The sequence below is a fragment of the Hipposideros armiger genome, unplaced genomic scaffold, assembly GCF_001890085.2.
Source record: "Hipposideros armiger isolate ML-2016 unplaced genomic scaffold, ASM189008v1 scaffold_368, whole genome shotgun sequence".
NCBI lineage: Eukaryota > Metazoa > Chordata > Mammalia > Chiroptera > Hipposideridae > Hipposideros > Hipposideros armiger.
In genome coordinates this window covers 1,533,179-1,546,181 of record NW_017731718.1, presented here as the reverse complement: position 1 = coordinate 1,546,181, position 13,003 = coordinate 1,533,179, and the positions used below count along the sequence as shown (strand labels likewise).

At 34.2% G+C, this 13,003-nt stretch overlaps 1 protein-coding gene across 14 annotated transcripts in view; it reads right to left on the bottom strand.

Annotated features, from left to right (window-relative positions):
* The window catches only part of RBM26 (RNA binding motif protein 26), a 91,623-nt gene that overhangs the window by 17,286 nt on the left and 61,334 nt on the right, over positions 1-13,003 (bottom strand). For all 14 annotated transcript variants that reach the window (XM_019662166.1, XM_019662167.1, XM_019662156.1 and 11 more), the window contains 6 exons: positions 11,763-11,888; positions 11,348-11,422; positions 9,143-9,310; positions 7,620-7,724; positions 4,389-4,595; positions 2,734-2,820 (listed from right to left, as the gene is read on the bottom strand). In XM_019662166.1, coding sequence (XP_019517711.1) covers positions 2,734-2,820; positions 4,389-4,595; positions 7,620-7,724; positions 9,143-9,310; positions 11,348-11,422; positions 11,763-11,888 — 768 coding nt within the window. The remainder of the gene's footprint in view (positions 1-2,733; positions 2,821-4,388; positions 4,596-7,619; positions 7,725-9,142; positions 9,311-11,347; positions 11,423-11,762; positions 11,889-13,003) is intronic.

Sequence of the window (13,003 nt, the reverse complement as noted above, 5' to 3'; positions counted from 1 at the left end):
AATATAATCAATAATGTTGTAAATATTTTTTAGGAGGCCAGATGGACTCATGTCTTGTTAGAGAGACCACTTCATAGTCGGTGTAGAGGCCTGACCACCGCACTGTATTTCTGAAGCTGATGTTGAATAATAATGTTATGTCAACTATAATTATATATACATATATTCATGGGACGTGGAGTAGAGTGTGGGAATGGAGTCAATGGAATTGTAATAGATAAGTATATCGGGGGTGGGAGGGCAGTAGATGTGGGAGGTGGGTTGTTTCTGTGTGAAGGGTGAAAAGGATAGCTATTGCATTGTTCTGTACACCTGAAACTAACAATATAAATAAATAAATAAATAAATAAATAAATAAATAAAAGTGTTCTGTTCACATTATTATTCCTTAAAATACTTCAATCTCTTTCCTGGGGGGAATTTCTCACTTTTCGGTCATATTTCAATGTCTCAATTACCTTACTACTATATTTTCACTTTGAAATACTATGCATCCACTGATCATATAAAATAGAGGCAGTTATCCAATCATCTAGGACAATGGTTCAGAAAATAACAAAAATGAAATATTTGGAAATAAACATTAGCAAAAGTTGACAAGTTTCTTGGGAAGGTCTATCCTTTACCTTGACTTTATATGTTCCTACATTTTGTTATTATATTTTCCTTTATTTTACATTATGCTGGCGATGGCAAATGCAATCTTTTTTGTACTTTTTAAGCAATCTTCCTTGACAAAATTAAAAATTGGCACCCCTATGTCAAACACACTAATTTTTAAATTTCTAAACCTTAATGTTCCCTAAAACCCAGAAGTTTAAAAACCACTGCTTTAGCCTATACTCTGCTTGTATAAGATAAGCTTCACCTGAATTTCCTATTCTCTTCTAAAATAGAATGTTACAAAATCTAAAGAAACTTTTTTGCTTAAGGAAATGTTTATGGCTTAACAACTTTTATAACTTAATTCAAATGTTTAACGTAGCAATGGTAGTTTTCCTTTCATCCTGTTTGAGAAATCCAACTAAAAGGTAACTAACTTCATTAGATTTAACTTAACCTATTTTGTCACTTATTCAACCTTGATGTAATGTAATTCAGCATTTTATACACACAGACACACACACACACACACACACACACACACACACACACACCCGCGAGGTGGAAAAGCAAGGTCCAAGAAAGATGGCTTATGTCAATAAAGCCTCAGCAAGAGCAAAATTTCCAAGAATTATTTAAAAGGCAAGAGGTGATTTTTTCCCCCTCAGCCAAATAAATATACAGAAAGTAGTATATATATATATATTTAAAGTTGTTATTAAATCCACAAACTTGATGATACAGTATTTTAACCATTGGTACAATAACTACTATTGTTATATTTATATGACTACTTCCTAGGAAACAAACAGAACATAAAGAGATGGTATTCAGTTACCTATCTAACATTACATTGAAAATTATCACTGAAGCCATCATGTAAAGGAAGCTTATTTTTGTACTCAACAATACCTTCGAGAGAAAATTGATCAAAAATCTATTTTTTCAATGACACCTTTACACATAAGTTTATAAGAAAGTTTTAAACTCTCATCAATTATAAATTACTTTTCACTTTCACAAAAGATCTTTAAATGACATATTACTCAAAACTAGACTTAAAAAACAAAAGGAGGATAAGGAATTCCTAGTCTATAAAACTATCCACTACTCACCCCACTGACCTAGAAACTAGGTTATGCCAGGGTTCAGCTGAACACTTTTCTGAGACTTACCAAACCCACAGTGTTTTACTGGTACAACGGCCCAAGAGCAACTCCTAAGCCTCCAGCAATCTACCACTGTGCTGCCAGGGAGTATTTACTACAGAGAGGATAAATTTTTAGGTTTTTTGAAACTTTAGACCACAGTCAACCTCAATGAACTTAAAAATTCTGAAAACTAGCCAACTAGTCCATTCACATTAGGTTAACTGTTTGGAACATGTAATGCATTTTCCCCAAGGACAATATGGTACATCTCTTTCTCTGCAATCCTGAACAAAGAACACACAGGGCTAAAAAGGTTTCTATGAATCCCCACACTTTACACCCATTTTCCTTTTTTAATCTTTTAAACCCAGAAGAAAGACAAGGCTGCATTTACTTCTTGTCATTCTTTGGAAACACAATTCAAGATACATATAATAGTTTATAACAAAACTATACTTAAAAGCTAGAGCTATCTCTCACGTCTTGGGCAAAAAGTTGCAGAAACCTAGCTGGGGTATGCTGAATAAGGGACACTTCTTTTGGGGTTGGCCAACTGGAACTAGGAAGCAGCAGATGAAGGATGGCTTAGAAGGGCAGCCACCAGGGTTACATCTGTTTCTCCCTCATCCCTCACCACTCGATCTGCCAAAGCAGACCTTGTTCTGGGCCATGTGAGAAAAAGGGTAATGGGAAGTGGAGCGGCCCTATCTCCTGTGAAAGAAAAGAAAAGAATTCCTGGTGTCTCAAGACAATACAACTTGATGACTATATGTTCGAATCACATCACATTATATACAGGGTTGCCTAACTGCTTTAGGACATTCTTTGAGGCCACGAATTCCACTTCATGTATTCTATCTACTGTCAAACTGTAGTTAATTAGTAAGTTAAAAAAAATTCATTTATATTAAAACTAAAAAGCAGTATTTATAAAACATTTCAATCTGGATCTTCAATGAATTTGATTTGTAGTACTTACTGCTTCAGCTTCTGCTCTTGTCTTGAAGGTAATTACTGCATGAAGTGAAGAGTCATCAATCTGACAATCTTCAATTTCACCATATTGCTTTAAATTAAAAACAAGTATTTCCTCCAAATAAATATTTTGAAACATCCAAAATCCTAATGGTTTTTAAAATATTAAAATACCAATAAATATAATGAGAATACATAACAATTCATGGTGATTAACAGAAAAAAGTGGAAAATAATTCATTTTAGTACTTGGTATTATAAGATCTTCCGAGACTGTTTACAATTCTACACTTTCTAGAATTAGGGAAACTTATACTTGATTGAACTATTTTTTAAATAAAGAAAAACAATGGTCAAAGACAGAGCTTCCTTATTGTCTTTTATACTCATTCTGATCCCAGAATATGCTAAATTCTTTCGAAAGCAGAATATTTAATCCTCAGAATGTTTTGAATTTTTTTGTATCATTCCCAATTTAAAGATGGGAGACAGTAAGAGAACTTAAGTCCTTTTATCCAAAGTAATTAATTATCAGGATGAGAATCCAGGTCTTCTGATTCAAAAGTTTAACACTAACTGACCTGCTTTCACTCTTACTATAGGCTCCTCTAGACAACACACTAGACAACACACCCTTCTAGGACATTTGCAAGATAAACATATTAAATTATGCTTGTTATGGTTTGTTGGGTTTTTTGTTTTACATGTGTAGGAAGATTTTTCTACAAACAGCAACATTTATCATATAAAAATCTAGTCCTTTATATGTCGTTACTAATACCTTCCGTCTGTGCTACCCCAAAATAAAATTGTAATTCCACAATCTCATTAAATTCATTCTCTCTCTCTCTCTCCTCTCTCCCCTCTCTCCTCCCTCCCTCCCTCTCTCTCTCTCTCTCTCTCTCTCACACCTCTCTCTCTCTCCTCCCTCTCTCCTCTCTCCCCTCTCCCCCTCCCTCTCCCCCACCCCACAGGAAAATTCTGTAGAGCACAGAGAATGGACTCTAAGATCAGTTAGATGCCAGCTCTGTCAAGTTACTATTCAAAAATGAATAAGTTACTTAATCTCTCTATGCTTCATTTTCCCTAACTGTAAATAATAAAGGTACCTACCTCATAATCAACTAACTTATAACACAGTGAGTTATATAAGGCACTCAGAATAATACCTCCCATAAAATAAGTGCTCTATAAATTTTAAACTATAATTTTTATCCATTGGGACCAGTAGCTGTTTCATTTCTAGACTGGCTAGATCAAAAATACAATATTAACAAATAAAATTCCATCTTAATAAAAAAATAAATAAAATCTGGATGGCCCCATGCAATGTGTTTAATTTTTCCTTAAAAGTAAATATCAAATGAAACTATAGGACTTCCCTCTCTAAAACAATAGTTTAAATCATTCATTTCACAATACCTGAAAGGTCTACTAAGTGTAAGAATTGTGACTTTTCTTTCAGATAATAATTAAACAAAACACCCTCCAGTTTGCTTTTTAAATAATTAACAAAAGATTATTACAGATTAATCAAACTCTTCAGTCAGATTAATGGGTTTAAATTACTCATGTCATTTTCATAATTTCTCCTTTAACACATCCATTATCCCCAACAATAGTTATCAGTATTTCTTTTGTTGGGCAGTAAGAAAGTACCGCAAAATGAGGAAGAAGGTCTTCTCTATCGCTCTCTGTAAATGCAGAAATCTCCAATGCCCTGGGACGGTGATCCACCACAGCATGACCAGGCACGCCTCGACCCCGACCTCGACCTCGACCCCTGCCTCGGCCATGAGCTGTACCTCGACCTCTTGAATGAATTCCTCTGCCCCGACCAGATGAAAGAATCCCCCGTTTTGCAGCCTGGAAGAAATGAGACCCATAGGTTACACAAAACAATTACTAACATACGCCAAGGGTTCTACTTTGCCAGATGAGTCAAACTTTTATACATTTTGATATCATATTCAATTTGATATCGTATTCAAATAATGCCCTATAAAAGGATCTCATAATTTAAGTTGGGGTTTTATTTTTGAAAATACAAGCAAATTTAGGTAGCTAATGAATTTAGAAAAAAACCATTAATTTAAGCAATGTTTTCAAATTATTAAATGTGCTTTTTCTACTATGTTCTTACTCTCTAAGACTGCATCACAAAAAGACCAGCAATTCTTGATTTCAAAATAATAGTGTTAAGTATTACTTCAGAAGTCAGTTTAATACATAGACACGAAATACCTATATATACAATAAATGTATTTTCCTATTTGTGACTTTCAAAGTGTTTCTGTTTGTTTCCCTATTGACTTCAATAGGTAGTTGTCTCAAATTCATCATTTTGTTCACTTACAGTAATATCATTATACAACCAATGTCCCATAGTAACTTATATTCCACATCAGTCTATGTGAATAGCACACCATTCCTTCATTCCACAAATATTTAAGGACTTCTGCTTCCTATGTGCAAGTCCTTACCTCATGAAACTCAAATACTAGCAGAGTAATGAGACCTTAAGCAACTAAGTTATTTGATTTTATTCATGAAAAGTGACTCAAAAAATGAGGAAATGCTTTACCTAAACATTTTATAGAACATTAAAGATCCGCACTGAACACTAAGATTTATAATAAATAAACTACTAGAATGAAAGTTCCATGAGGATCTTCCCACCCCCATTTTATTCTGTACAGTATCCCCATCATTGGGGGATTACAGCATGAACAAAGGAACCAAAGCTGAAAAGGAACGTGGTACTTCAAAGAACAAATAAAATCCAGTGCAGCTGGACCACATGCAATGCAGAGATGAGGCTGGAGAGACAGGCAGAGCCAGATCATGATTAACTTTAAGGACCACATTCAGGATTTTGAATTTTATCCCAAGAGCTATGCAAATCAGTTAAAATATTTAAAGCAGAGAAGTAGAGTGATGTAATCAAATCAGGGTTTACAATGTTATTCTGGCTAGAGTTTTAAGAACAGAGTAGAAGGCAGAAGAGAACAAGCTGGGATACTAGTCAGTAGGCTACGACAGTAACCCTAGAAACTGAAGACAGAAGCTTAGTGTACAGTGGGGGCAAAGAAGAGAGAGAGAAACAAATGCATGTAAGATCCATTAGGGAGTAACATGGATAAAACTTGGCAGTTAATTGGATATGAAAACTGAAAGACAGGGAGGAATCATTGAAGACTCTCAGGTTTTTGGTTGGTGTAACTGTGTAGATGGAGTTTAGGGGCAAAACAAGCACAATTTTGAACATGTTGAGTCTGAGGATGTGAAACATCCAAGTGGAGATGCCAAGCAAGCACCACTGCCAAATCTCTGCAAGTATAAATATCTCAAGATATCTTGACATTAGCTAAAATAATCTAAAATCCAAATAATAAAGTTCAAAGGTCAAGGATTAATGTTAATAACAGCAGCATATATAAAAGTATACTCTGAGGAAAAAAAATATTCCCTGGAAAGGGAATCCGTGGACAAATAAGCTTGAGCAATACTGAACAATACATATTTTTCGAGATTCACAAATTAAAAGCCTCTAAAAACCCTAGAGTAAACAATCATGTTTAATAAAAACTTCCAAATTTATTTGGCCTCCAAACTTTTTTCACTAATATCTGTTAACAAAAAATGTAATGGGTGTATACATGACCACACTCTGGAAAGCACTGCATTACTGCATATATTGGCTGCAATCTAAAGTTTAGCATTCATAAAAAAAACCCAACAGAAAATGTTACTCATTGTTAAGCTATATCATGATAAAGAACCAAAACATAAGACTATATGTTTACCAATAATCAACACTGGTAATATTATTTATTAAAATTATGTGCTAAAATTTTTTAAATGATAATTTGTTTTATAAAATCCCACAACACAGGCATGAAATCTCCAGAACAGGAAAAACAGTTCTATATTAACATAAGTCTGTCTTTTTCAAAACCTGTCATCTTGGGCAGGACACACAGGCAACCATATCAGGTTTCCAGAGAATACAAAAGGTGTGCAGGTTTAGGACACCACCCTATGGCTTCCTATGACTGTTAGATAACACAGAGCTTTAAGACCAGTACAGTAGGTGCTAAATGTTAAGTCTTTCATATCTGGATGCCAGTACTCAATATAGATTTGTACTATGTCGGAAAAAGGTGATCAAGTGCTAACAAATTTGGGAAAATGTATTTTTCTTAGATCAAGCAAAAGTAATCATCTAAAATATTATTAATATTAAAAATTAAATTGTGGCATCAAGCAATGATATAGACAAGCCCCAAGTACATTAATGTCTCTGTACTTGAAAATGCTATTCTGATTTTTAAACACCTTTTTGCTAAATGTTAAAAATTCTCATGTATAGGAATCAACTTCACTTGATTTTCTTATATAATCATGACTAAGTTATAAGAAAGTAGTTTACTTTCTCTTTTATAAACATCCACAGCGCCATCTATAGGCAAAACTTAAGTAAGCATGTTCTTCAATATAGTTCTACCACTATTAAGTCTGATTGTTAGAGAACTCAAAGTAAAATAATTTGCTTATTTATGCACAGGATATCTCCATAAGAATACCTGAAAAGCTTTTAATAAATTTTGGTCTGGGGGGAAGGATAACTCAAAAATAGGAAGGAACAAACTTCACTAGAATTAGAAGGACTCAGGTCAACAGATAGAACTGCTGCTACCCCTCATTAAATCTTTTCTCTACTGGCTCTGAAAAATTTATTAACCTCTTCCCTCTTTCCCGTATCAACTCTCATACGTTTGACAGAGACTGCCAAGAATCGCTGACTAGAATGAGGGGAATATATTTCCAAATTAACCACAACTACAGCCACCCCTCTTTAGCACACTGTGGAGCTGTGATGAAACATACCTCGAGCTGTAATTCTGTATACTTTCGCCTAAGTTCAGTGACTTCTTCTCCAGCTTGCATCTTCTTATATAAATCCAGCTCTGTGTCAAGCAATTCTTTCTGCATCTAGAAAATAGTAATTAATACTGTAGGTGACAACAACTAATTTCCTGCATTTATACAAAACTTTTTTACAAAGAACTTTTACACTTCCCTATTTAATCTGTACATTTCTTCTCTATCTCCAGTCATACCGCCCTAGTCCAAGCCATCAATCACCTCGGGTCTACACTACTGCACTTGCTTCCTAACTTCTTCCTACTTCTACTGATTTCCCTATAATTCATTTTCTGTACAGAAGCAAGAGTGAGATTTCTATAAACAGATATAAAGTAATTTTCAGGAAATAAATGTGAAAAGAAAACAAAAAACCAAGGTGTTAACAAGCAATACACAGTATGCTTTTATGTAGGAAAGAATACACATACACACACCAAGGAGAGAAGAGCAGGGAAGAGGTGTCAGGAATCAAAGAAAGGTCTTCTATACATACCTTTTTATAGTTTAACTTTTGAATCATATTAATGTTTCATGTATTCAAAAAAAATAAAATACAATTAGCAAGAATTGGGGGGAAAAGGGGGGAGAGGTCCAAAACTGAATACACAGAAATACACCTACCTTTATCAGATTAATAATATAACCACACAAAAGGACAAAAAGTAATCCCAGGCCACAGTTCTCACTCTATACCCTCAGTGGAATATACTGTGAGATTATAAAGAATGCAAATAAATTCTAAATTTTATATTTAGTTAGTTGTTTGAAGTGGTATTGCTGTAGCAATTCTGAGACTATTTGCAATGTATTACAGGACTGAGCAAATGAATACTGTACTGATGTTAGTGGGAACCAAGTTGTCATTATGGAAACAGGAAGATAAAACATGGAAGGAGAAAAGAAAGAACACTGTGGGATTGGATTAGAATCAGAAGTATCAATATGAACTCATGACTTTTTACATATACACACACACCAAGTATAAATATTGTATAATACTGTGTTTTTTTCTTAGTCACTTATTACCATCTGAAATGAACTTGTACACTTATTGGTATCTAATGGGTTAATCTACCTGAATTTCCCCCCTTTGCAATAAGTTCATTCTGTACAGTGCTGTCAGAATGTTACTTCTCTGTTCGTTAACATCTTAGACCACAACTCCTTACAAAATAAAGCTCAAACTCCTCAAATATTCTACAATAGTACCTATATCATCTTGTCTTTAAGCTACCTTTATAAGATTATCCATAACCATTCTAATTACTGACTTTCCAACTGTAATCCACAGGATTCAAAAGATTAGTAGAGTTTACTTGTTTGTATTTATTTGTTTATTTATTAATGGAGGAAGGGGAAAATGGTAGCACACAATGGTCGGATTTTGAGCAAAGAATATTACCTAAAAAAGAAAAATGTATCTTAAACAATGTAGTGTTTTAATGTTTTTTTAAGTAGTAATATAAATAATAAAATTAAAATACCTGAGTCTTGGTTTTTATACTTTTTGGAAGACAGCGTCCAGGAGAAGCAGCTTTGACCTCATCTTTCAACTTGGTAATATTTTTTGTCAAAACTTCTAATGTTTTCATTATTTCTGCTTTATCTTCAGACTTCATTGCTTTGTTTTTCTCCAGTTTTGAAATTAACATCTGCCAAATTTTTTAAAAAAGAACAATGTAAGATACTTATTCCTATTATTATTAACATAACAAAGCAAACGAAATATAAAAATAAATTACTACTTTATGTATTCATAACAAGGCTTAGATAGCAGATTGGTGATGCTAACTATCTCAATGTAAGCCTTGATCTTACTTTACTTTGTGACTAACTATAGTATTAGTATTTGGGTCTCTCAGAACATAAGAAATTCAATTCGATCCCTGAAAAGTTGTCAATCTGAAAAAACATTAACAATTTTACTTTCTAATCCATTTGTTTATATTACTGTCTCTAAGTACTCTCGCTCCAAATGGAGTCTGTAACGTAGAACAAGTAAGAGAAAGTTTTGTTTTCCCTTCATATACTGAGGTATTAGAAAAACAGAACATTTACTTTCTTTGTCAAGGGATCAGTAACTGGCCAGTACTAAAAATGATATCCCCAACGTGGATAGGAAAAAAAGATAAACAAGGTAAACACGGGGTAGAAGACACAACAACATTTTATAGGTTCTGAGTCAAGATGGTTTCAGTTTTTGGTGTAAAGCCTTTTGATTTCTCTTTATCGTGTATAACCAAATTTAAATTATAAAAGATACACTTTAAACGGATACATTTAAAAAAATGGAAAAAGTTCCTGTATTTTCAACATTTTGAAGTGTCATAACCTTTATTACCAGGCATGATCAAGAACCTACACTAGGGGCCGGCCAAGTGGCTCAGTTGGTTAAAAGCTGGCTTGGGACGCCAGAGAACCCGGTTCGGATCCCACATGAGGGCCACATATGAGGACACTGCCCTCTACAGTTAAGATGCTGAACAACAGCTCAACCTGGAGCTGGGCTGCCGTGAGTGGCCGGCCACGGTGTAGGCTGCAGCCCCTGCTGCAGTGGGTTGCCATGGGCTACCGTGTAGCCGGCAGCCAGCGTGAGCGGCTGTCCAGAAGCCGGCGACTGATCTGCCTCGCCCAGGAAGAGCGCAATGATGGTGCCAGCTTGGGCCAGTGAAGCAACGTCCTCCACAACTAGACTGAAGAACAAAACAACAGCAACTTGTCTGTTCCCCTTACCCCAATTCCCCAGCACTGTTCCCATCCCCCAATTCCCCAATAAAAATCTTTAAAAAAAAAGAACCTACACTAATTTAATGTCATAAACTGGAGCAACACTGTACAAAAGAAATACTATAAATCACATAAGCAAGTTTTAATTTTCTAGCAGCCACTTAAAAAATATAAAAAAGATACAGTAAAATTTAATATGTTCTATTTAACCCAATATATTAAAAATGTTACATTTCAACAAAAATTATTGAGATGTTTTACCTTTTTTCTTCATAGTCTCTGAAATCTGGTATGTTACAGCACATCTCAAGTACTCAACAGTCAGATGCGACTGTTAGCTACTCTTTGGACAACATAAGGATAGTGCAGCGGTCAGCAAACTGTGGTTTGCGAGCCACATGTGGCTCTTTGGGTACGTTCATGTGTGAATTTTTCTTATTTTAATAAAGATATAAGTAATACTATTACTTGTTATAATATTACTTTAAATTTTCCTTATTTGTAAAAATATATTTATGGCTCTCGAATAATTTTTAAATTGTTGTGAGGACAGGCTTGGCACTTCCATCTTAAAAGTTTGCTGACCCCTGGGCTAGAGAATCCCAAACCAATAAAAGAAAGGTACTTATCTCAACATTGAGAAAAAGGTTTCATTTCACTATCTGTTGAACAAACTACTGTGCAGCAACATACCTGGATAAAAACTCCTTATTTTCATTTCAGGTTTGATAAAAATAGTTCCACTTCAACTATTCCAATTCCCAATCTGCCATTTAACGTATGCTCTTCATTCCCAATATGTTATTAATTGACATATACCTTATCATTGATAATATTTCAGTGTTACCATTGTCAATTACAATAAATGTTTCTCAGGATTATCTATATAGTGTAAGATTCAATTCACTCAAAATTGTAACATTTATAAATACGTTTTGCCAAACCTAGTTTTAATATTTTACCTTCTGTGTTTCAATGTGCTTTTCTAAAATTTCTTGTTTCCTTTTCCTTACATCCTGTTGAAGTTTCAGTGCCTCCTAGAAAAAGGGATCCAAAATATCATTAAAATATTAACTTTATTTTTCAATAAACAAAATTATTTAAGAGGACAGCAATGGTTTTAACTGCAGAAGCTTAGCAACAAAAACTGAATGCAAAGTTTTCCTATGTAAAACTTATGTATGCAAGTTTCAAAGATCAGGAGAACCTTTCACTCCAAGAAAAAATTTAATATTTACCTCTACACTATGAAAAATAAAAAGTTCAGTGTCAGCCAACATACTTTACTTCCATTCTGTTAATAAGCATTGAAAAATCATACACATGCAGAAAAGCTTTTCCTCCATGCTAATTCTGTACAATAATAGCTGTACTTACCTGTTTCTTTTTCTGTGCTTCAGTATTATCAACTGCAGAGGTGGAAACAAGTAAGGTTTTTTGTGCAGCTTTCAAAGCAGCTGGATTATACACCGTTTTTGTTAGGCCAGTAGATGTAGATAACACCTACCAATACAAATTCAACTTCATAAAAAAAAATGTATCAAGCATTCATAATTTACTAAGTCCTGTTTTCTTACAAAACTCAATGTTTTTTAAAGTACTTCTGTCAAAATTTAGCACATTGAACTAAATGTACTATATATGTGTAATAACTAAATCACATTTAGTGATTTGAAAAGAAGGACACAAATGAGGGATAAACTATAAAATATTTTTAATTAACACCATATACCTATAAAAAAAAGCCAAAACAAACATATAAAAACTTCAAGAAAAAACAGTCATTACTAAATCACTGAGAAAATATTAATTGCGGAATATATTTGCTAGTATTCTTAGTGACTAAAGCAAAAGTGGTACACAAAGCATGGCAGAGGAGGAAGGAAACTGGATGCTGCCCGTCAAACAATTTGCAATTATTTATCCCTCATAAACGCTTGCAGCTTACAATTCGGAAATGAACTTGATTGCTTTCTTTCTCCTTTCCTTTGCTAACTAGCATTTCTTTCTCCTTTCCTCTGCTTCAAGTGACCTTATTCCCTTAAGTTCAGCTCAGGTTCAGCACAACCAGTCAAGACCTCCACAAAGCCCGAATCATTTATTTCTTCTACCTAAGTCCTTCTATGAAATTCTATTCCTACAGCTATTAAAATATTTAATAAAAATGACCTGATGATGTATTGATTTGTCTCTCTCCCTGTCTATACAGTAAGAGCCTTGAAACAAAAACCATGTTTTTCTTCTCTTTGCACTTCTTCTAGTACCTAAATTTTGCTACTAACTAATTTAATTATGAGACTCTGGGTTAATTCAAGTACCTTTTGGGGCCTCAGTTTGTTTATCTATAAAATGAGGAAGTTCAACTTGATGGTGTCTAATGTCCTTAACAAAACCACGAGGGTAGGGATTTTTTTGCTTGGTTCATTGCTGGATCCTCAGTGCCTAGAATAGTGCCAGGGCACATGTAAACATTCAATAAACACTTTGAAGTAAATTAAACAAATGATAAAAGATCCAAGCGGCCAACCTTTTCTACACAATAGTCAAGTCAAGAAAATAAGTGTTGCCGAGTGGCGCAATGGTTAGGAACTGGCTTGAGAAGCCAGAGGGCCCCGGTT